The sequence below is a fragment of the Mesoplodon bidens genome (genome assembly GCF_964165515.1).
Source record: "Mesoplodon bidens genome assembly, chromosome: 16".
Classification (NCBI taxonomy): Eukaryota; Metazoa; Chordata; class Mammalia; order Artiodactyla; family Ziphiidae; genus Mesoplodon; species Mesoplodon bidens.
This window is the reverse complement of record NC_138173.1, coordinates 58,115,676-58,141,442: the sequence shown is the minus strand read 5'-3', so window position 1 is coordinate 58,141,442 and position 25,767 is coordinate 58,115,676. Positions and strand designations below refer to the sequence as shown.

At 44.4% G+C, this 25,767-nt stretch overlaps 1 protein-coding gene across 1 annotated transcript in view; it reads left to right on the top strand.

Annotated features, from left to right (window-relative positions):
- Window positions 1–4,502: 4,502 nt before the first annotated feature.
- Window positions 4,503–25,767, top strand: part of EXT1 (exostosin glycosyltransferase 1) — a 304,586-nt gene continuing 283,321 nt past the window's right edge. Inside the window, exon 1 of the mRNA XM_081258480.1 lies at window positions 4,503–6,246. Within this exon, the coding sequence (XP_081114606.1) occupies window positions 5,285–6,246 (962 nt within the window). The 5' untranslated portion in view covers window positions 4,503–5,284. The remainder of the gene's footprint in view (window positions 6,247–25,767) is intronic.

Here is a 25,767-nt window from a genome sequence, read left to right as displayed (position 1 = left end):
CGTCAAATAAAAATTATGTATAACTTTATGATAATTGGGTTGCCTTGACAGTCAACCTGAAGTTACATTTTAGAGAATTTAAGCATTTTTTAATTTCAATATTTTAGTTTGTTTTTACATTTTGGAGTCAATTATTTTTCCTACAGCAGATATAATTATAGACCCTTGAAAAGCATTTGTACCTCATGCATTATAAAAAAAAGTCTTCTTTGCTTTTTGTCCATTGGTGAGTTTCCCTTCTTCCCTTTTCCTGTTTGTGTATAATAGTCAGTGACCATTCTAGAGTCTATAAAGCATCTGGAAAGTGCTGAGTGTTTGGTGGGTGATATTTCATGTATGTAATGCTGTTGACTTGCAAACATGATCTCATGCACCAGTGTCCATAATTGTCCAGGAGTGTGACAATCAAATCTTACATTTGCCATATACATTGTGGACTGCAAAGGGCTTTCTCATCCATTATCCATTTGTGCTCATTTAATTCTCACAGTAACCCAGTGAACTGAGCACAATATACATTATATTACAGTTACTATTGATTTTACCGATAAGAATCCAAAACTTAGGGAGAAGTGACTCATTCAAGGTTACAAAGTAAGTGGCAGAGCCAGGATGAGAATCCACATCTTCTGGGTTTCATGTGTGCCATGCTGCTTTCAGGACTTTAGTCAGCCCTGGGGAAAAATTATTCCTGAAAGAGGAAATTAAGCAAGGCTTGAATCACTGGGATAGCTTTAGCTGTGTGTGTGTGTGTGTGTGTGTGTGTGTGTGTGTGTGTGTGTGTGATACTAGAACTCTAGCCTTGAATATTCTCCATTTGCCCTACAGACAATTGGATCAAATAATTAATTAGCTCAACAAATACTTATTTAGTGATGGGCCCTGTCATAGGTGCTGGGAATATAGCAGTGAACTAAAAATCCATGTCCTTGCCTCATGGAGCTCACATTCTAGATGCAACAGGTAAATGATAAAATGACAAGTCAATATATAGTATACAGGTGTCAATTAGTGTTAAGGATAAAAAATAAAGCAATTGAGGGGTTAGGAAAACTGGGGAGGACTTGCTACTTTATTTAGGAAGGTCAAAGCTGCCCTCAGCTGTAAGGTGGTATTGAGAAGAGACTTTAAAAAAGGGAGGGAGTATGTAGTGTGGCTACCGGGGTGCATACTAGCCGAGATGAGCATGTGCAAAGGCCCTGAGGCAGGGGCATGTTTGGCATGTATAAGAAACAGCAAGGAAACCAGCCTAGTTGGAGAAGAGTGAGTAGATTGGGATAGAGGGAGAGAGTTATTGGCAGGAAATGAGGTGAAAGGGGTCTGGTGAGTAGAGGTGGGGGCAGTTAGGGAAGATCCTGTAGGACCTTACAGGGCCTTGTGAGGGTTTTGGCTCATATTCTGAGATAGGGATCCCTTGAGGGCTTTGACCAGAGGAATTACATACGTTGTTAAAGGATTTACGATGGACTGATTTGCCTGGTTTGTAATAGTTCTACCTTGAACAAGAGACTCAGTCCTGCTTTGAGAGACTACGATGGAGGGCTTTCTCTTCAAGCATGTTCAGGTGCTGAGGTGAAGTAGAGTTTTAGTAATTCATTCATCATTCAAATCATTGACTGAGCGCCACCTAAGTGCCAGAACTACCATAGGCTTTGGGGATTCAGGAGTGAGAAAGACAGATAGGGGTCCTGTTCTCAGGGAGCTCCTTTTACAGTGAAGAAATACAGACAGCAAACAAACAAAGGATTTCAGCTAATGAGAAGGGCTCGGGAGAAAATAAAACAGAGGGAGATGCAATATGATGCCATCATAGGGGGCTACTCCCCCCCACCCCACATTTGCAGTCACATTTATTGAAGCATCTACTTTGTTCCAGGCATCAGGTTAGGTGCTCGGGACAAAAATCTGAATAAGACATACAGATCATACTTCTGTTGAGTTCATAGTCTAGATGAGGGATAGACATATAAATAATAATTCTAATGCAATAAGGGCAGTAATAGAAGAATGAATAAATGGGCAGGGTAATAGAGAAAAGGGGCATTCATTTTGTTGAGGCATGTTGGGGATTTGTGGATAAGATGATTTTTAACAAACATTTTTGTTGGAGTATAGTTGATTTACAATGTTGTGTTAGTTTCAGGTGTACAGCAAAGTGAATTAGTTATACATATACGTATACCCACTTTTTCTTGTTTTTTAAGATTCTTTTCCGTAAGGGGCTACTTAAGATTCCAGTTGGCTTTTGAAATGTGGAACTTAGGCAAAAAATGTTACACATGTAGAGCAATTTACAGTTTCCAGATTCAGAAAAATATTATTATTCTGACCTTTTAAACGAGAAACTGAAATTCAGTGAGATTAAACCACATGCCCCAGGCACTAGTAAATGACGGATCTGGGGTCTGAATCCACAGTTTCTCTCATTTTCAGTACCAACGTTTTTCTCACAGTATATACCACTATGGAATGTGACGGTAGGGCTGGGTACCCCTGGGGCGTGGGATGAGGGAATCAGTAATGGTTAGGCAAGACAAGAAAAAATGTGTCGAAGCAGAAAGAGATGCAAAAGAGCAAGGGCAGTAGCTGGCTCCCACTAAGATCACACAGGACAACTGTCAGGATATAGAGGGGCTGCAATCCCTACAGCCCCATTCCATAGGGCTGAGAAAATCTGCACCCTGATCTCAACAGAAGGACCCCTGCCTTACATGGCTGCTCTCAGCACCCCAGGCTGCGGGGGGGGGGGGCTGGGTCACATGTGGTTTCAATCACTGCATTTATCTGCATCATTGTCATTGCATTTGGAAGATGACTGAAATCTCATTTCTGTCCCAGGCCTGTCCAAATTGTGCAGGGGGTACAAGTCAAATCTGGAAAAGCTACCTCATCTTTGGCAGGCCAGAGATAGGGAGAGACTTCAGGAATGTACAGTGATGTCCCACCCAGGCCCCTTCTCCCCTTTATTAAAAACAAATCTGAAACAACAAATGTCTAAAATTTTCCACTTGATCATTTCACCCTGCCTTGTTATAACCATGCCCTTTGTCCACACCCACTGGAGGTTTTTGCAGCCTGGGGAGAGCTGGGAAGTGTCTGTCCCTAGCTCTCAGTCACTCCCATAATAAACAATCACTAAACAGCTTGCTGCCCTAGGCAACTGTTTGTCCAGCTTGGCCAGGCCCCCGTGACTTAGGCTGGGGAAAAGGGTGGGAGGTGTTCTCTGTAGAGCAGAATTCAGGCTCTGAGGCCAGAGAGCTTGGTTTGGACCAGAAATACTGTTTGGGAGTGAGCACATCTTTGTGGTCTTGGAAGACCTTTAGAGGACTCCAGCTCTTTATCTGATTTGTCCAGTGAGGCTCCCTGCGGGGAGCTTGGGGCTGGGGTGTGGTAGGGCAGTTGAAGGGCGGACCAACCATCTTGTACTAATGGTAAAGAAGGTCATTTCCTGCCTCAAGTTTCTCATCTACAGCTGGGACAGCTGGCAGTCCTACTAGTCATCCATCCCTAAGAGACAGCTCCTTAAAAACCACCACCCCACCACGCCCAGAAGAGAATAACATCACCAGGTGCTGGGAAAAGCTTAAATTAACAGGGTTCTCCTCAGCTATTAGAAAATCTCTTTTCTTCCGCTGTGACTGAGCTCTTGGAAGCTTTCTACAGAACAGACAAGGGGCTTCGGGAAGCGAGGGAAGGATGCGCGGAAAGTTAGAGGATCTGGGATAGGTGTCTTCTCAGGGCACCGGCAGACAGGAAGGATTGTAATGATTCCTCTTGATTGTAATATTTCCTCTTTATTCTTGGGGCTTGAGGTGTCTCCTTGGGGAAAGAGAGAGAGAGAAAAAAAGGATGGGCTATGTAGGGAATAAGGGACCTGTTTTGATGTTTTGTAAAAAGGAAAAATTGGGGGCCTCAGAGAGTCGAAGGTGGGCGGGGAGAGGCATCCGTAAGGTCCGCGGTCGCTTTCTATAAAGTCTTTATTTCCTCCCGCATCCCTTGGGCTCGCCCCACTGCTCCAATTTTCGAGCATCCTTCCCCAGGAACCCGAACACTCCCAGCCGCCCGCTCGGGGAGGCGTTGCCGACAGGCAGCCGAGGAGACGGGATTCTCGAGGGCGCCCGGGGCAGCGGGGCCCGGGAAGCGCCGGCCAGTCCCCGGTTCCCCGCCAGCGGGCGTCTCTGGGAGGCGCTGGTTCCCGGCGCAGCAGTAGGAGGCGGTGCGGCCCAGGCCGGAGTCCCGGCCGGGACGAGCCGAGGGGCCACGGGGCTCGCACTGGGCCGCCCCCTGCTCCGCCCGCCGGGCCCCGGCAGAGACGCCCCGCGGTCCACACGCCGCCCGCACCCCCAGCGCCGCGCCGGCGCCTCTGCCGGTGGCCGGGGGTTATGAATGGGCGCAGCGGAAGCACCGCCCCCCCCGGACGTGACGCTCGGCCAATGGCAGCGCGGGCTGCGTGGATGGATGAGGTCAGCGCTGTCGTGTCGGGAATGGAATGTGTAAGTGTAACATTCAGAACCGGGTAACATTCGGCGACCGAACGCGGCGGTCGGCAGCAACCGCGCGGGGGCCTGGGAAGCGCCGCTCGGGGCCGGCACTGCCCGCGGGGAGGACGCGCCGCCGCCGTCACCCAGCGCCGCCGCCTTCTGCCGGGCCGCCGCGCGTCCCGGGGGCCGGCCCCGCGAGCGCAGGAGTAAACACCGCCGGAGTCTCGGAGCCGCTGCAGAAGGGAATAAAGAGAGATGCAGGGATTTGTGAGGTTACGGCGCCCCAGCTGCAAGATGCACTAGCCGGCTGAACCCGGAGATCGGCTGACTTGTTGGAACCGGAGTGTTCTGCGCCGGAGTGTGGATGAGTTGAAGTTGCTTTCCCGGGGCTCGTTTTCCACGGCGCCGAGAGGAATCCGAGAGGCAAGGAAATCACTTCGTCTTGTCATTGATTGGGCATCGGGAGCTTTTTTTCCCCCCTCTCTTTCTTTTCCTCCGTCTTGTTGCATGCAAGAGAATTACAGTCCGCTGCTCGCCCGCCCTGGGTGCGAAATATTCAGCCCCGCTCTCTCCCGTCTATTGTGCAACCCAAAGATGAAAGACCGAAGGGGAGAAAGTTAAAGAAATCGCCCACATGCGCTGGATCAGTCCACGGCTTGGGGAAAGGCATCCAGAGAAGGTGGGAGCGGAGAGTTTGAAGTCTTTACAGGCGGGAAGATGGCGGACTGGAGCTGAAAGTGTTGATTGGGAAACTTGGGTGATTCTTGTGTTTATTTACAATCCTCTTGACCCAGGCAGGACACATGCAGGCCAAAAAACGCTATTTCATCCTGCTCTCAGCTGGCTCTTGTCTCGCCCTTTTGTTTTATTTCGGAGGCTTGCAGCTTAGGGCATCGAGAAGCCACAGCCGGAGAGAGGAGCACAGCCGTCGGAATGGCTTGCACCACCCGAGTCCGGATCATTTCTGGCCCCGCTTCCCGGACGCTCTGCGCCCCTTCGTTCCTTGGGATCAATTGGAAAACGAGGATTCCAGTGTGCACATTTCCCCACGGCAGAAGCGAGACGCCAACTCGAGCATCTACAAAGGCAAGAAGTGCCGCATGGAGTCCTGCTTCGATTTCACCCTTTGCAAGAAAAACGGCTTCAAAGTCTACGTATACCCGCAGCAAAAAGGGGAGAAAATCGCCGAAAGTTACCAAAACATTCTAGCGGCCATCGAGGGCTCCAGGTTCTACACCTCGGACCCCAGCCAGGCGTGCCTCTTTGTCCTGAGTCTGGATACTTTAGACAGAGACCAGTTGTCACCTCAGTATGTGCACAATTTGAGATCCAAAGTGCAGAGTCTCCACTTGTGGAACAGTGGTAGGAATCATTTAATTTTTAATTTATATTCTGGCACTTGGCCTGACTACACCGAGGATGTGGGGTTTGACATCGGCCAGGCGATGCTGGCCAAAGCCAGCATCAGTACTGAAAACTTCCGACCCAACTTTGATGTTTCTATTCCCCTCTTTTCTAAGGATCATCCCAGGACAGGAGGGGAGAGGGGGTTTTTGAAGTTTAACACTATCCCTCCTCTCAGGAAGTACATGCTAGTCTTCAAGGGGAAGAGGTACCTGACAGGGATAGGGTCAGACACCAGGAATGCCTTATATCACGTCCATAATGGGGAAGACGTCGTGCTTCTCACCACCTGCAAGCATGGCAAAGACTGGCAAAAGCACAAGGATTCTCGCTGTGACAGAGACAACACTGAGTATGAGAAGTAAGTGGCTTAGCTGATGGGCCTCAGCGGGTCAGCCCTGGGCCCTGCCTACCTGGTCCAGGTGTGAAGTTGGGAGATGGGGGTGGGGCAGGGGACCCCCCCCCCCTCGGGTCCTCTTCCTTTTGCTCTGAGCCTGGGACTGAGCAGCCTGCTTCTGATGTGTAGCTTGGAGCTGAGGACCCAGAGTTTGAGCTCCCTGGGCTAACGGAAAATCCTGGAGCACTTTCCTGGGCCAAGTAGGTGACCATGTTTCCCTCTTGCTTGGAAAACCTTCAGAGTGATGTGTGTTCTATGAAGGGTGTGGGTTTGATCTAAGTTTGGAAACTGCACTTCACCAGTGGATCCAGGAGGGTGTTTGTGAGGGTCTAGGGACCCGAGAGGCTTTGAATCCACCCACAGTCCGGGAACCTTACCCCAAGAGTGATGCTTTATTTGCTTTTCTCACGAGCAGGGGGAGCAGCTTTCCCCGGAATTTTCCCACCCTTCAATTGTCATCTTTCCGCAAACCTTAAATTTGTGTTAGCAGTGGAAGTCCTTTAACTTCAGCTACTAAACTTTCTGCGCCTGCCTCTTTCCTACTCCCAGGTGGCATTGACTTTTATGAAGGGAGACTGTAAACTGGTTAGAGCCTGTGATCTTGCATGCATGCATGCATGCATGCATTCATTCATTCATGTGTGTTTGTTGGCATGTATATATCCTGCCTCCCTAGGAGAAGCTGTTTTTAAAAAATCTGGGCCTCAGCCCCTCTGCTGTAAACTCCAGTTGCTAATTTAGATTTCCCTTTCCCTTTTGTCTTTATCAATTTGCATGTAAATCGGAGACTGTTAACTCTCTGAATGCGCTGTGAGATGCCTCTTTACCCTCTGGAGTGAAGCAAGTTTTGTCCAGTTGCTAAGTAACTGAGTTGGAGACTTTGTAGACCTTCTCACTCTTCCTTTTCCTTCCCAGTGACAGTAACTGACACACTGGGCTTGGGGTCAAAACTAGTTTCTACGAATCGGCTTTAACCTGAGCTTGGAGGGTCCGTTTCCTCGTCGATGGGGTGGGAGCCCCAGACTCTCTCACTTCTGTCTGGCTGTGAAAGAGTTAGTGAGCTTCCACAGTGCATTTCCAAGTTACGCCAGTTAAAAACCAGAGCAGCCTTGTGCTACCCAGGGAGGAAGGGGAACCTCTCAGCTGAGTACAAGAGGAACTGGCAGAGGTTGGCGGATTTTGCAATTGATTCATGAAATGCAGAATAGGGGAAACGCTTTGCAGAACTGATGGGAACAGGAAGGGGCATGGTGGGGAAAGGACCCTGAAATGAAAGGTTTCATTGTTGTCTGTGGATTTCCTCAGACACTTGGGCCTCTGTAGGAGTGATTGGAAGAGAAATTCAAGTCCTCCTGTACTTGATCGTAGACAGTGAAGGAGAAAGTATCAAACACTGGGATTCCCCAAACCCCAACACCTCTTGCTTTTCGAGCATAAGCAAAGCCCGAGGCTGTAGGGTCAATTATGAATCTAAATTTTCCTCTGCTTTGAGGGCAGTTATGTGTGAATGTTGGGTGCAGTTGCCATGGATTAAAATTTTCTCACAAAAGAAACAAACTGTGGTTAGTAATGAACGCTTTGTTTACACGACATTTACATCGACCTATTCCTGTGGGTGCTTGTAAGAAAAAAATGCTCATAGCCTTTGAGGAATTTCTTTGTCTGGTTTATGGTGGAGTAACTCGAGATGAAGTCTGACCTTTCATTGTCTTCTAAAGCAGTCTCACCGAATTTTGTAGAAGAATCATGATGGTCTTCATTCCTCTAAAGGAACTGGAGGGGAGATCTTAAGAAATCTGAATTATACATTTATTTGGGAAACACGCTCAATCCGATACAACAGTCATATCTGCTTTACTCTCCTAGTCCCAAAATAAATCGTCTGCATTCTCTGCAGAAGGTTTTTCTAGAGATTTTTGGCAATAAGGGAAGGAGGGGTTGGTTTCCAAGAACCTTTAATTTTTGCTAATTAAATTTCACTAATTTTTGCCCTCTTTGTTTTTGCCTCAAGAAATCAGACACCCACGCCCTTGTTTTGGTTTATGTTTAAAGACCACAAGGGGTCAGGCCCTCAGGACTGAGTCTCATCTGAAGAGTGGCATTTAGTGAGGAAAGCAAGTTACCTCTTTCTCCTGAGCAGGGATTTCTTTCAGAGTCACTTCTGGATTTTATACTTTACAGCTCTAACCTTGTTTCATAGGACGGGATGGTGTTGCAGAACGTTTATATTCATCGGCCTGCTTGACCTGGAGTTTTAACTCCTTCCTCTCTCTGGCTTATCTGAACGCTTTATCTCTGAGAAATGGTGCTTGCAAACATGTTTGCCTTTGCCCTTGACTTTGGAAGATATGAAGAATGAATGAGCTCTGAAATGTGGTGAGAATGCTCACCTAGCAGGCAACCTGTCTTGTGCTCTGAAGTAAGCACAACTATTGTACTTTGCTACTTATACTGATGTTTTCTGTAAGTCAGCTGTGTGTGTGTCAGATGCAGAACTCCTTCAATCAAATGCTAATCTCTTCCCAGGGTTTTAGCGGAGGATATTACAGTTAGGTCTATAGAAGTCATCTAAGTTTGACTTCTCATACTGTCTCATGGTGTGACTTTTGATTCATCACCTTGAACCTTAGTTTATCCTTTGGTGGAATGGGTTTTCGACTGCTTTAGGGTTCTCTAAGCGTTCATTTGATAATGGCTTATAAAAACAGGATCAGTTTTCATCTACTTCTTTTCTTTATTAGCAAGTGCCTATGAAAAGCCTTCCGTTTAATTTGCTGCCACAAGCAACCACATATAACTTTGCTTTGGACTTAGGGGGTCTGATAATTAGATTGAAAATTTATGGTATCATGGCTGAGTTACAATACTATAGAATATGTACAAGTGTATCAACTAAAAAAAAGTTGCTTTTAGCGAAATTTAGCCTTATATGACAATAAATGTTTAGTTGAAGACTTCTGTTTCAACTTCACTTTTGTGAAAATCAGACATTTACTACTAAAGGTATAGAAGAACTGCATGGAATGAAGGAAAAGACTTTTCTCTTGAAATAGAGCAATATTTTCGACCCAGACTTCCAGGATTATATTAAAACATCCATTTTTATGACACCCATAATTAATTTTCATCAGTTACATATATTAACAGATGTAGATGACACTGGCTAAAATAAGTTGCTACAGTAATCACATGATTTGTAATAAGGCTTTAGAGAAATTCTATTTTGCATCGTTTGAGCTTCTTACGCAGCCTTACAGAATTACTGTATTTTTGCATGAACGTCATAGTGCAGATCCCTTCAAAGGGCATTATTGTGAAACTTCAAATTTGACTTTCTGAAATAGAAGAAAAAGAAGGAAATGAGAGGTGGCTTCTATCTTTGACCCCTTTGAGGAAAGCGGTGGAGAATATTTTAAGCAGCTCTTCTGGGAACAGGCAGGATTCTGTGCAGGCCTTTTGGACACCTTCTCCTGTGTTTGTTGAAGCTGTACCTCACAATCCTTGTGTTTTTAAGGGTCTTGAAGGTAAGTGATCATACAACTTCCAAACATCCTCATTTTACAGATGTGGAAACTGAGGGATAGACTGTTAAAGGGACTTGCTGAAGGTCAGAAAACTGTTTACTAGCAGGGGTAGCCCTAGAAAGCAGGCCTTCTGACTTTTTCTCCTTGACCTACAGTATTCCATCTTTAATTACAGACACACCTGAAAGCTCTCCAGCCACTGAAAGGTCCTTATTGATGGTGTTTCTTATGGGATTTCTCTTGGAATCATTTGGGAAGCTGATAAAGACTTTGGACCAACTTTGTGAAAAAAGAAAGCACATACATGCATAATTTGTCATCTAGTTTTAGGGGTTGACACACAGCCGCTACTAAGGGCATCGTCAGACTTGAGAACTTTTGCTCTAGGGCTTACATATTTCTTTTCATTGCCAACTAAGGTGGAGGTCCCCGGTGCTGTTTAGTCTAAGTAGGAGTTTTGGGCACTTTTCAGTTTGGCTCCAGTGAATTTTGGGAATAGGCTGTGAATTCACTGAATGATAAGCTGAATTCAGATGCATTTATATAGCAAAAAGAAAATGTGCACAAGTAAATGATGATGTATTGATTCCCCATTTTCCTGAACTATATTCCCAGACACCTTGAGCGAGTTTGTGATCCAACAGGGAGCCTTGGAGGAATGAAAGTTGGAAATAGTGCTTCTCAGGTTTTAAATGTAAAATATTAGCACCTTTTTCCCCACGGGTGTATGTTAGCACAAAAGCATTTCTAAAATAAACCACATAAGCACAGCTTTTTTTTTTTTAACACACATATGTGCTCTTTTTTTTTTTTCATTTATTTATTTTTGGCCGCGTTGGGTCTTTGTGGCTGTGCGTGGGCTTTCTCTAGTTGTGGCGAGCGGGGGCTACTCTTCGTTGCGGCGCGCGGGCTTCTCATTGCGGTGGCCTCTCTTGTTGCGGAGCACAGACTCTAGGCGCGCGGGCTTCAGTAGTTGTGGCGCACGGGCTTCAGTAGTTGTGGCGCACGGGCTTCAGTAGTTGTAGCACGCAGGCTTCAGTAGTTGTGGCACGCAGGCTTCAGTAGTTGTGGCATGCAGACTTCAGTAGTTATGGCTCGCGGGCTCTAGAGCGCAGGCTCAATAGTTGTGGCGCACGGGCTTAGTTGCTCCGTGGCATGTGGGATCTTCCCGGACCAGGGCTCAAACCCATGTCCCCTGCACTGGCAGGCAGATTCTTAACCACTGAGCCACCAGGGAAGCCCAAGCACTGTTTTAAAATAAAGCTAGGGCCAGCCCTAGACGAATTTTGAAGTTAGCAATGTGTCTTCTTGCACTGAGGTTCTAATTCTTTCTGTGCCCCTCCCGCCCCCAAGTTTCTCACCTTCTCTGAACTTGCTTTCTGGAGGGCTCCTGAGAGCCTCATTTACAAGGAATCCCTAAAGGTTGAGGTTTCGTGGGCTACTTCTAGGGACGTTTGCAAGTTGATTGAGTCTAGTTCAAAAAATGACAGGTGAAAGTGGAATCTGTGACCTGAGCTGGGAGCCTGTAGGATTTTGTCCTTCAGAGAATGGCTTGCTATGAAGGCTTGGGCAGGCCCCACCAGTGGGAGGCCACCATTGGTCCCCCGACTGTGAACAGCAGCTTTGGGTGGCACCGACTTGGCCAAAAGGGGAGCTGTCACACCCTCAGGTGGTGCTTGTTCTCTTTGTCCAAAGGCCTGTGGATGTGCCTCCCCAGAACCCGCTGTTAGAAACACCTGCTGACAATGACCTTGAGTACACTAAGGTCACACCAAAGGTTGTGTTTGGTAGGGCCCGGCTGCTCTGCTCACAGCCACCTTGCCAGGTGTCTCGTCAGGCCATTTTACAGGTTTGTAAGCTGAGGCCAGCTCTGGTGAGGTGGATTGTCAAGGCTGCACAGCTTGTAAGTGGCTGAGCGGAGGCTACAGTCCAGGTTTCCTGGTTCCCATTCCTCTCCTTTCTCTGAGGCCCGCTGCTCCCTCATGACCGTCACTTTCCCACACAGCCTCTCCGGAGGGAACCCGTCAGGCTCAGCGGTCACTAGATACTGCAGTCTCCCGAGAGTGTTCGTGTTTGGATGTGAACACCATGAGCTTAATGACCGATTGGTTTTCCTTCAAAGCTCTTCCGTCTGTGCCCAAGTTCCTTTAATGCACAGGGACTCCCTCAAAACTGCAAGATATTTGTCCAGTGTCTTATCTGAAGTCACCTTTATTAGCTCATTTAAGCCTTTCGACAACAGTGTGTAAAATCCCCACTTTATAGATAGGAGTGCAGGCCTGGAGAGGGTAAAGTTAGGAGCCACGGTCACATCTGGCGAGGAAATGGTGGTGTTCAAACCAGGCATCTTGGATGTCAAAGACAATGCTCTTTCCTCTAAAAAATGTTACCACCTTAAAGAATCAAACAAAATTTCTACCTGTTCACAGTTTTGTTATCAGTGAGTTTAGTGTGATTTGGGTGTTTGTATGTCATATCTTTTTTTTTTTTTCCTCTACTGCTTTCCTTTATAAACATGCTTCCCAAGGAAAAAATCTGGCTAAGAGATGTGATTAAGACAGCCCTGAGTTGACACTTAAGTATCGAACTCCTTCATCTCTTCCGTTCAGGGAACCTTATAACTTTGACTATGTAGATTCTGCCTTTCGTTTCCCCCTAGATTTCTTCTCAGAAGAGTGAGGAAGTGAATCATGTGTGACCTTTGCCCTCCTGATAGCACCTTGCAGGGTTTGCCCTGTACTAGATGTCAGTGAACCCATGAGGTGGTGCAGGAGTGACCTTTGCCCCAGGTATAAGGTGTGACCCTGTAGAAATGGGAGACCCACTGGAAGATTCCATTTCTGACAAAACGGGCCAGGTTTCTGGAGTGTAGCATACCACTGCTCCCAGGCCCTGAGGCTCCCTGTAGAAAAACAGTGGTTAAAAAATTATAAAAACTGTACAGAGCCTCTGCAGAAAATTAGGAAAATGCAAAAGAGATGAATATGAAAAGAAATTTCTTCTCTAGTCCTGACAGTGAGAGCTAACCACTATTATTAAACTTCAGCAGTTGGCCTGTTATAACTCACATATACACCTCTGCGGTTGATTATGTCATTCTATGTCTGCATATCCACGTACCTTGTATAGATATGTTAGTTATTATTTAATTAATAGTAAATAATGAATTTGACACATTTTCCTTAAGTGTCTTGTTTGTGCCAGACACATAGGTGTTGGAGCTGGGGCCGCCGGGAGTGAACAAAACAAACTCCTGGCCGTTCTAGTCTGTCGGTTTTATAAAGTTAAAGTCTGACTTTAAGTGTATTTTTTGCATGTTGCTTTTTTCTTAACATTATCTCAGAGCCTCTTCCTCTCCTACTAAAGAGGAAAATCCTATTAAAATACTAAAGTAGGATTTTTAATGGCTGCACGGTTCTTTTTAGTAACTCATGGCCGTACCGTAGTTGATTTGCATTTTCTTAGTAAGAGATTTGTTTCCCATCTTTTCTTTTATTATACATAAGCCTGTGATGAATTTCACTGTATTGAGGATTTGTTTTCTTCTTGACTAAGGTCTCTCTCTCAGAAAACACAGCACTTCCTCTCTCCTGACCACCCCCCCCCCCCAATCCCTTTTGGAGGAATAGCAATTTTTGAGGTGAGTCTGAGCACCCATTTAGCGAAGTAGCCGGCATGAAATGACTGCTTAGATAAACATCTGTAGGTGTTAATTGGTCCTGCGTCGGGGGTGGGTGGGGGAGGGGGTCTTTGAAGTTCCCACAGCTCCGTTCCCTTTGAAGTTTCATTTTTGCTGGAGCCAGAAACCTCCGTGTGTCTCTTACTGAGCAGACCGCTTCCTCCCTGCCTTCTGCAGCCTCTCCTGGGATCTCAGAATCTGTGGGCCTAACCTGGGTAGGTGTCAGTTTTGTAAGTTAATTGTGTCAGCTGCTCAAAGCCCTCCTCTCTTTTCTCTTTGGCTGTTGAGTCTGGTCCTTTGGAGGTGAATTGAGACAAGTGGCTTTACCTCTGGGGCATCCAGGTCAGGTCTGGGATTCTAAGTGCAAATAAGGTACTATTCTAAGTGATAACTGATTCACTTTGTTATAAAGCAGAAATTAACACACCATTGTAAAGCAATTATACTCCAATAAAACTGCTCCACCAGGGAAGCCCCAATAAAGATGTAAAAAAAAAAAATTCCCTAGCCAGGAGAAACCCATTTGTCTGATGGGATAAAAAAACAAAAACAAACAAACAAAAAAAACCCAAGACAGAGGGAATTCCCTGGCGCTTTCACTGCCAAGGGCCCAGGTTCAATCCCTGGTGTGGGAACTAAAGTCCCACAAGCCTTGCTGAGTGGCCAAAAAAAAAAAGAAAAAAAACCCCAAATAAACAAAAAACCAAGACAGGAAACAAAGTGAACCAAACCATTTACGCCTAGTTAGACTTTCTTCCCATTGTAATTGCTTTGAGCAGCAGTGAGATTTGTGGAGAAACACTTCCTCGTTTTGTGCACCCTCTTGTCTTCTGTGAAGCCCTTTAGGAGAGGGCGATGACCCTGGACCAGGGAAGTCACTGACCCACACACATTCCTGGACTAGGTGCTGAACCTTTCAGCCCCATTTTCCACATCTGTAAGTGGGGATCATAACACCTCACAGGGTCGTTGAAAGATTGAAAGGAGGTAGAGTGGGTAACTGCTTGTAATGCAAAGCCTTGTAAACACTGATGTGCTCTACAAGGTGGTGGTGTTTATTAAAAATCACCTTCCTGCCATTTTCTAATCAACCACAGAGGTTTGCTTAGTTTCATAACTTGGCTCTTTACTAAGCCACAGAAATAACTGCTCACCTCTTTCTTGATAACTTACTCCCCAGAAAATTGTGGTAGATGCCCTGGAAGGCTAGCCATTATTTCTGTGGGCTGTGGAAAGACCTAGATGGGGCCTTGGAGCTTGCAGGTGGCCTGGGGCAAAGGTGGGAGTAGGTGCAGGGTGGTCTCTGGGGCAGTCAGGCACTGCCTTGACTCTGCATCCCCCAAGTTCCCTGGATGACTGCTCTAGGAATGCAGGTTATTGCTTTTGCAAGTGACTTCTGTGCCTCATCGATTGAGGGTGATCTTTGGAAGGCTACCTCGTGTGAATGGGCTGGTTCGACAGGCTCTTGGGTTGCAAAGAGCAGAATATCACTCAGGCCACCTTAAGTCACAGGATTTATTGTGAAGGGACATGGAACAAAAACTGGACCTGAACTGTTCCAGTAAGTTCTCAGGACCCAGCACAATAACTTGGGTCTGCTCCTTTCTTCCCGCTCTGGACCTTCATCTCTCCCCAGACTGGCACCTCTGTCGCGGGGTGTGTCTGCCAACTACTGGCCAGTCTTTCCTGAATTCTCTCCTGCAGGCCTGGAGGAAACCAGCCTGATTGGCTTTACTGGGGATCCTTACTCCTTCAGGGGAGAGCCATTCCTATCAGGCCACGTCTCTGGGTCTGGTGGTGACCTCATCAGTTGAAAGAGTGCCCTGTCACATTGTCATTCTTGATTGAATTGGTGGCCATCCTTTTGCAAAGAACAGCCTAAGTTGCTTCCTGAAATGGGACTGTGGTTAGGGGAAGTTGCCTGTGGCAGGCACTGTTAAGCCATATCCTGTTGGCACTGACATATTTGAGCCTGGTTGATGAAGATGATAGCAACTAATATTTCTTGAGAGTGTACTGTGTGCTGGGTAACGGGCAGTATCTTCTTTAATCTGTACGTCCACCCTAGCAGGAAGATACTCATTTGAGATGCAGAACGAAGTTCAGAGAATCTTTAAAAGTGACTTGCCTAAGAGCACACAGCTGGGACACAAACCGAGGGCCGTCTGACTTCTGAACCTGTGTTCTTCACCACGGCATCGTACTGCTTCTGCACAGCTGGAACTGATGTCATGAAGACCCCACACACGTAAAGAATAGTGTGATTGATTTATAGGATATCACTTGTGTTTCTCACCTAGAATTTATTTAATCTTACTGGAGAAGAGACCGTTCTAACCAGCGTAGTAATCTGGTTTCTCAGCCCACAGCAGATTCAAAGAAGCATGCCTTTGAGTCCCGCCACCCTAATACCACGCCTGTCACCAACCAGAGCTTCTGTAAATATTTGATAAACTATACCACGGTACAGCGGTGACCGTGAGCCGTCTCTTATGTATGCTGGCCTTTGTTTAAGAAAGTAGAGGAACAAATAATGAACTTTTTAACTTTTTTGAACCCTATGGTTAAAATAAAAATACTTTGGTGCCCCTAAGATAAGCTCTCCGTTTGAAAGCTTATCTACCAAGCTCAGCAAGTTCCCCGAGGGCTCCGGATACAAGGGGTAGCTGCATCCTTGGAGTTTGCATCAGAGTTCTGGTATTTGTGGCTAACTCAGATTTCTGGGGTTTTATAATTCATATCAATACTTTAATGAGAAATATAAAGTTTTCTGGCATTGTCATGTGGGCCTGTGATGCTAGTGATTCTTGACGGACTAGTGCTCCAGATGACTTGGGCCCTGGGCTCCAGGAAAGAGTGGCCCCAGGTGTGGAATATGGAGGCTGGGAATTAGAGCAGGGGAGGCGTCCCTGAGGGGAGGAGAAGCGTCTAGTCTGTTGCTTAGAGGCTGCCCTGGTAGGTATGTTGTGGCGCATGTCCTGCTTTTTCTGCATTTCTAGGGATGCCCAGGATGGGAACTGATGGGTAGAAATGTGGAATGGATTTCACATGTCCTATATATATTCCAGCACCCTGACAGATTGGTGGAAGTCGTCCACAGCACCACTGATAAAAATAGGACCATGCCACTATCCTAGTTGAACTCACCCTGGAGGCTTCTCCTAATTCATTCATATGATACGAAGGTGGGGTTGGTCCAGCTCTACCTGCCTCTGCATCCCCAGCACCTTGGCAGAGCCTCACTCCTCCTCCTCCTCCCTTTCCCCACATGCCCTCTTCTCTCTCTCAGAAAACTGTCCCCCAGCTTCATTTCATTTCTTCCAGTGTCACTTCCTTGATGCCCCAGACTTGGTCACAATTCTCCTGTTAATGGGCCCTTATAGAACAGTTAATACTTGCCACGGCTGTGGTTTTTTTCCATTTATTTAACTCTCTGTTTTTCTCTCTCCTCAGTAATTGTATGGGCCCTGAGGGGAGAATTCATGTTGTTTTTCATTAAATTTACTCAACAGATACTTATGAAGCACCTACTCTTTCCAGGCACTGGGGATTCAACAGTGAACCAAACAGACACACATCCCTGCCCCAAGATGGTCCCAGTCTAATGACTGGAGGCTTTTACCATGTCAGTTATGGCTTGTGTTAGAAGGTGTTTGATGCTGGGAAGAAAAGCAGTATATGGAAAGGGGTGAAGGCAGTGGGTCTCAACCTGGGGAGCTTCTGGAAATGGGGCATGGGCCCTACTCCTGGCCAGTCAGACTCTGGGGATGAAGTTCAGGTTTTTAAATAGCTCACCAGGTGATGTGGATGCACAGTGAGAATGGGAATGGGGGGGGGTTACAGTTTAAATACGGGGTGGGAGGAAGGCTCTGTGGGGAAAGTGACATTGAACTCACTCACTGCTGTGTCTTCACAGCCTAGCACCATGCCTGACCCACCCATACTGGGCACTCAGTTTTTGCTGGATAAATGAAAAAAAAATTACATTTATTTAGCCAATCGAAATACTGTTGACTGTGCAAAGTATGGGTTCTGTAGATGTCACTGTCTTTGGTTTACAGCCCAGGCCTTCCCGTGTTTCCTCCAAGTTCATCTTTTGCTGATTTACCCAGAGTTTCTTTTCATTTTCAAAGTGGATGTTTCTTCCAATAACCTTTTTTTTTTTCTTTTCTCCCAAGGTAGTTTCTTTTCTTTCTTTTTCTTTTTTTCCTGTTCTGTTGAATATGATATCGGTAAAACCAAATTAAAATGAACTGACAGGCTTTACTGCATACTGTGAATCTAAAGAATGTATTGCTACAGGAGAAACCATTATGGTCTTTTTGTCATTTAATTTTAACAGTCTGTAGATATTGGGACTTTTTGTGCCCCCTTAATTGCAATTTTTCTCCCAAATGGTAGGTCAAATATAACTTTTGGCTTACATTTCCTGCTCAGGTTACATCCCAACTCTGTTAACTGATATTGAAGCATTGCCCCAGAGTATATAGTAACATAACTTAATTGAGCTATCAGGCTTCTAATGAATTCGTATTGAGATTTATCATTTAATTAAAAAGCAAAGGGGAAAAAAAAGCAAAGGGAAGGTGTTCAGTTGTGTCTCCCATTGGCCTTCATTTCCTGCACTTAAAATCTCCTGGCTTGTTTGTGTCAGTTAGCTTGTGGAATTGTATGGATATTACATAAACGTATTCAAGGTGTATAGATTAAAAAGGAGAATGCACTGGATCCCAATTACTTGACTTTCTAGTAGGTCTTAAAAATGGATTCAGATTTGGTGGCAATCGTATGACACTTGATTAAGTATGAATTATGTTTTATGTTTTTACGAAGCTTGGTAAGGTCATTTTCCAAAATGATTTCTAGGTCTGTATATCTGAACCAATCTGCAAATCTAATCAGAGGGGATCTAATACCGAAATACTTTAGCTTTACTGAGAGGCAGAGAATAAATTTTTCTTGAAAACACCATTTCTTATACGCTACGTGCTCCTTTAAAATTCACACTGCATTAAAAAAGCTGCCTTTAAGCAATACCTTTTATGATAACTGCATTTTTAAGTATGCAAGTGTAATGTTGCAAACCTGTAAATGTAGGGCAGTCAGTCTTTTACTGATTCAAAGACTGGAAATGTATAATATTTTCTGTATTTAGATTGTAGAGTTATATTACATGTTTTTTAAAAATTGAACAGTATTTTATATGAAGATAAAATTTAAGTACCTCAATGTTTACTGCAGTTCAAAGAAAGAGTAGTATTTTCCTGCACTTATTTTATTTTTTTAATAAATTTATTTATTTATTTATTTATGGCTGCGCTGGGTCTTCGTTGCTGCCCGTGGACTTTCTCTAGTTGCGGGGAGCCAGGCTACTCTTCGTTGCGGTGCGCAGGCTTCTCATTGCGGTGGCTTCTCTTGTTGCCGAGCACGGGCTCTAGGCCTGCAGGCTAAAGTAGTTGTGGCTCGTGGGCTCTGGAGCGCAGGCTCAGTAGTTGTGGTGCCTGGGCTTAGTTGCTCCGCGGCCTGTGGGATCTTCTTGGACCAGGGCTCGAACCCGTGTCCCCTGTGTTGGCAGGCGGATTCTTAACCACTGTGCCACCAGGGAAGCCGCTGCACTTATTTTAGACTTAGCTTTGTCTAAGGAGTAACCCAAGTAGGATAAATGAGGGCTAAAAGGATTCAGTATCAAAATAAATTTTTTTTAAAAATTGAGATATAATTGACATATAACATTGTATTAGTTTTAGGTGTACATCATAATGATTTTATATACACATATATATCTCATATATATTGCCAAATGATGATATGTTATATATAGATATATTGTAAAATATTTTATATATACATATTGCAAGTGATATGTAAATATATATTAGCAATATGTATATGTTGTAAAATGATTACCACAATAAGTTTAGTTAATGTCCACACATTTTTACAAATTTTTTTTCTTGTGATGAGAATTTTGAAGACTTACTCTCTTGTTAATTATAGACACCATTACATCTCTAGGACTATTAATCTCATAACTGGAAGTTTGTACCTTTTGACCACCTTCACCTGTTGACTCCCCAGACACACACACCCCCACCCCGCTTCTGGCAACCACCAATCTCTTCTCTGTGTCTGTGAGTTTGGGGGTTCTTTTTTGGATTCGTAAGTGGTGTTCAGATGGTGTTTGTCTTTCTCTGTCTGACTTATTTCACTTAGCATAATACCCTCAAGATCTGTGTTGTCCCAAATGGCGAGATTTCCTTCTTTCTTAAGGCTGAATAATATTCCATTGTGTATATATACCATATTTCCTTTATCTGTTCATCCACTGATGGATATTTAGGTTGTTGCCATGTCTTGGCTACTGTAAATAACACTGTCAGAATAAACCTTAAGTTTCTATAAAAATAAGCTCAGAGATTGAGCACCCTTAAATTCCAAGTGAAGTAGCTATTCTAGGGGTGTTGGTGACTCTTTGAGCCTCCGTGGCCTCAGTTTCTCTTAACTGGTTTTCCTGCACAGAGTCCTGTGAACTCATCACCAGTTGGGGCTGTCAGGTCTGTGCACACATGTGTATGTCTATGCATCTGTCCTTTGTGTGAGAAGGAGCCTGGTGTTCAATCATGCTATCATGGTGTCAGTTTTATCTGGAGGGAGGAGAAATAAGGTCATGGAAGTGACCTTAACGGTCTAGTGTAACTCTTGTATTATATAGATAAGGAAGTAGAGATCCAGGGAAGCTGGGCAGTTTGCCCAAGGTCATGTAGCTGGTTGCAACAGAACAGGGAATGGAGCACATATCTCTTGACTTCCAGCCAAGTATGGCACGGAGGTCATGCACCCAGGCTCTGGAAACTAGGGGCTTGAACGTGAATGGTGGCTCTGCCCCTAGCTGGGCACCTTACTTCTTTGCTTCCATTTCTTCACTTATAAAATGGGGATAATAATAACTCCTATTTCGTAGGATTGTTACTGTGAAGATTAAGTGAATGATATTACGTGTAAGATGCTTAGAACGGTGCTTGGTACATAGTAAGTACTCAGTCAATAACCATTGTTACTGTCATTAATCTTCCTGTTCCATTAAACCACGTTAGTCTTGTCCAATTTCAGATTTACCATTTGTGTCTCTTTATCACTGTTTTCATTTCATTTCTTCCATTGGACCTATCTGTTTACAGCTCATTATAACTATAGTGTGCAGTGTGATGCATTAGCTTGCTAGTCATATAAAAGTTTAAGGTGGTTTGGCAAGTGCCCAGAATTCCAACCACCTGTTGTAACTGTTGCCAAAATGTGATAGATTTTCATTTCCCAGAAGTTGTTCCACCGAGGGTGCAAATTATTAATATGACTTTATGTCTTTAAAACATTTTTTTTTCCTTTTACCAAAGTACATACCATGTTTCCCACCTGTTCCGAGAAGCTGAGCAGTCACGTGGGTCTCCTTGTTCCTGCCTCTTGAAAAAACATTAAAACAGTGGCAGATGTGCCAGTGGCATCACCTGAAATGACTTTCTGAGCTAAACCTGCATGAGACAGAGAAGATAATACGATTTTTTTCTTCTCTCGCAATGCAAGGAGGCGAAAGAGCGATCCCATCACGATGGGGTACTTAGCAAATCGGGAAGCGATAACAGTGAGTAACTTTCTGCTTTCTGCAATTTGCATGGCTGTTAACAATTGATGGCTTTTTTTTAGGACGGGCATTATCAGCTGCAGCAGGACCCAGACCTCTGGACCCTTTCTGCATGCTAAGTTGAAGCAGTGTGTTACCTCCCCTTTGTGATAAACGTCTAACAGCAGTCCGGGTTAACGTTAGGGAGATTTTAGCCTGTGTTCTGAAGATATGGGAGGTTTCAGACACATTGTAATTTGTATTTTCATTCTTGCTCTCGGGAGACACAGCTGCAGTTAGGAACGAACACGTTGTGAGAGCTGTTCTGTAATAACCGTTTCTGCCACCAAATCCAGACGTGATCTGATTCCTACTGGATTCCACACTGGGCCAAGCCTTGCTGTGATGGAGATACACTGCGGGTCGCATCCTGTCCCTTGGCACTTTACCACATTCCCCCGACCCAAAAGCATGTTAGAACAGGATTATATCCTTGGCGTAAATCGCAGAATCATATAGAGTGTTCCCTAACAGCTTTTGCAAAAGAGACTCTAGGGAACAGTTCATTAAAGTATAAGTCAAGTGAGACCTTCTACCATAATCTCAAACATGATATTGCTTGACTGCAGACAGCAAGCAGTTGTGTATTTTACGTACAATAGCGACACTAGGCCTGTATTTATTTGTAGGTGGAGGAAATATTCAAAATGCTTTTTTTTTTTTTTTCTGTGTCAGTGTTGGATATTGTTTTCTGCCAAGAATCAGATGCTTTTTTTTTTTTTTTGTTCCTGTCTCTTTGTCGTCTCATTTCTTCCTCACAAAATAAAAATTGTCCCTCTTTCTCCCTGTAAGCTGACTTGCAGATTCAGGTAGCAGTTGAGATAAAAGTACCGTATCGTATTTCCAATTAACTCATTTAATTAGATGAGGTGAATTAATTGGATTTTTTGACATGTCTCTTATTAAAGTCTAAAATATTTGCTTTTGGAATTCCCAGGTACCGTGACTTGGGAGCTTTCTCAGTTTGCTCCTTGATTCAGGACTGGTGTAAGACCTGTCATTTGAAGCCTGTCATTTGAATTCCCCTTGCAGGTATAAAAGTGGCCTAGTGATTTTTCAGATAGTGGAGCATAAATCAGCCAGCCCAGGGCATTCCCTGGTTATCACCAGGCTCATCAGCAGAAGCCTGGATTAAGCATTGCTCTATCCACACACAGCAGATGAGATGGTAATCTAAGGGCTTGTTTCCATCATGTGTGGATGGACTCTGTGAAGTTTCTTTTCCCCCCCTCTATTCTCTCACCCTGTATAATTTTAGGTGTCTGTAAGCTTTGAGCGGCCTCCTTATGTCCTGTCATTCAGGGCCTGGGGAGATTCTGGAATTTAGATTGGGGCAGTTTTCAATCTTAGATCATTCTAAGATCTTGCATTGTAATTATTTAGTTTTTGTCTCTCTAGGTGTATTCCTGGGTATAGCTGGTTCATTCTCCTCTGTACCCCAGAGCTCACCCCCCAGTGCAGTAGTTGGATTGATAGGTGTTTAGTTAAATCTTACTGCATTTGGTTAGCCCATTGTAGTCCTTTCTTTGGTTTAGAAATTCCAGAACCCAAACAGATGGAGGTTAAGACTATGGCATATTCTGGAATTTTTCATCTTTTAAGAAATTTTTTAGTTTTTGGTGTTTTAGTTTTAGTTTCCTTTAGTATCTGTCTTTTTCAAATGTAGATCAAGGGGCCAGACCAAAAAATTGACTGGGATCAAAGTACATGACACCTCATTTCATGGTGGAAAAATACCTGATAGGCTCTTTCGCTGCCATTTGACTCCAAACATCTTTTGATCACAAAGTTACTTGGATGTTTCATACTTTACATTCTACTTGGACTTAAATCCATAAGTCTTATCTCAAGACTTGTGTATTTGTTTTTTATCTGTTTCCCTGGTATTAGCACAACACTGAGCATACAGTAGCCCCTCTAGAAATATTTGTCGAATGAATGTCTTTTGGTCACGGTGGCCTGTAAGTGCAGAGAGAAAGACTTTTGGAACTTAATAGACTTCTTTCATTTTGTTTGGAATAAGCAACCCACAGGGGCTGTTGAATAGAAAAAATAAGTTTACAAGACTTTCCTCCCCCCGCCAACCACTTGAGGTTCAATATAATAAGAATAAAGTTAGAGATTCACCAAAATCAGGCGACGATTTGCAGCTTTGAAATAACTCGTGCCTTTGACTGTCATTTGAGCTATGAGTAGGTTCCCGGTCATAATTCTGTAATATCCCCAAAAGCCTGCTTTATGGACCTTGAACTGCACTCTATTGTCTAAGGCCTCAGTTCTTGGCCAGGTATAGTTTCTATTGCTTCAAAGCTCACTTCCTCCTGGAGGGCAGCCCAAGAGAGTGAAGTCCTTGTAGAGACACGTGTGGCGGACTCTCCAGGCAGCTCCACAGAGAAAAGAGCCCTCTGCTCACGCCTTTGGGGTTTTGACTGCCCCCTCCAAGAAAGGGACCAACTGTCCTGGGCCCTGGGACCAGGACCAGAACCTCAGTCCCCACTGTCTCCTGATGAACGGGGCACTGCATGCTGTGCTCAGCCAGCTGCTTGTGGTGCCATCAGCTTTCCTGGAATCTAATCCCATAGCAGGGACCATACAGAGGAGGCCCAGGGATACAGTTCTGTGGCCTCATCCACCAGGGGCAGTTTCCCCCAGGTGGGCTGCAGCTTCCAGGGTTCATCCTTAGGCTACTTCGTTCTTTTTTACAGGCCTTCTGTTGCCACTTACGTCTCTGCAGAGCAGCTCCTGGCACCTCGCACTCCCACTTGACAAGGGTGGATTTTACATACCTCTTTTTCCTGGGTACTCTCTAGCTGTTAACAAGGGACCATCAGAGGCCTTTCTTTGTGGCTGTCCACAAAAGCCCCCCCTGCAGTCTCAGACACCCCGCCCTACACTCTGCTGCTTCCTTTCAGTCAGTCTTTTTTCAGTAACCCTCCCTCCCCCCGTGAAGGCTGTGTTCACTTGTGTGCACATGTGTGCACGTGCACACACACACACACTCTCTTCCTGTTCCCTGATTCCCTAACCCTACGTCACCCCTCCTGCTGCCATTCACATCAAGCTGTTCTAGCTCTTAAGGGTTCTTATCTCAGAAGCTCGAGTTTACATTTAACTTTTAAGAGAGAGCCACCCAAGGGTACAGGGTAAACCATAATCCAGTGAACGTTTGGGAAATTTTTTTGTGTGTGATTGCAGATTGCAGAAATAATATTTGAGCGTTGTTCAAAGTTCAAACGTTATAGAAAGTGAAACTTACCTGTAACACACTCATATATCATCTTGAACGGTTGAGTGTATATTTCTTTTCCTCTAGGCAGGTGACATATTATTTATTTTCTTGAAAATAGGATTATTTTATACACACACACATATCTCCTCCTTTGTAATTTCTTTTTTTAATCACTGAATTATATATCAAGCATTGTGCCATGTCAGTACATATAAATCTCTCCCTCCTTTTAACAGCTATAAGGTATTCCGTTGTGAAAATAATTCTTTGATTAGGTTACAGTAGAGTATAAAATGTGGCATTTGACTCCTGATCACAGTCTGTCTTTCTGTATATTCACCCTCCATTCTTGGTCTGAGAAAAAGGAGTATACTAAGTATACTTTTAACATAATGAGTTTTTTTGGGGGGGATAACTAGTTTAAATGTTCTGTTTTCTCAGTTGTCCATACCTGTTTAAAAATCTATTTTAAAGGTTAAAAAGCCTTAGGATTTTAATTGCTTTTTTAAATATAAAAATAATATACAGTTTAGTTTGTCAATTTAACTAAAGGACCAAAGTCCATTAACCGAAGACGTAAGTCTCGTGTAAAGGAATAAAGGAAAGCTTTCCCAGAGTGAGGACTGCTCTGAGATTCAGAATTGCAGACAGTGAAATTTGGGGTGTGACCCCTTAAATAAGTGTGATTTGGAAAAGGTTTCTAGCACTACTTCACATAGTGCTTTCAAAATGTCTGTTTATTTTCTCTTGGCTCAAGTGAGTACAAATCATAACTGGTTAGATGATATCAAAGTCTGGGACCAGGGTAGAGAGTGGGTCTTACTCTGATTTGATCAAAAGCAAACAAAGCAAAAGCAAATGGAAAAAAAAGTTAAAATTTTCTCATTGTGGGACTAAAATGCTACATGCGGAATTTTCACTTTCTGATTAGAACTGACAGTTAAACAGATATGATTTATGTCTTGGGGTCAGGAAGAAACTGTCAAATTTTAGTTTGACTGTCCTTTTCTCTGTCTTCTCCACTTTTTTTTTTTTCTTAAGCATGGCTGTATTAATCAGATAGCAGCCACTGTTTGACATGTCCTTCTGTGGTGTTTGTAGATTAAGTCAGAACCGTGCTGAAAATCACTTTGCATTTTTCTGATGGAGCAGAAATGAACCTGGTTCATTCCATCTCAACAGCTGTATCCAAATGGTTTAGAGTAGACCTGCCTGATTTCAAAAAGGAGGGCTAATGTGGGGTCTGGTTTAATACAGGTGCCATTTTCCCCCCTTCACCTCCAGGTTTTATGTTTCCGTGAACATTGGCTTTAATTTACCCAAACAAGCCTATGAATGACTTTGCTCTAGTATCTCTTGCTGATTTCAACTCCCAAGT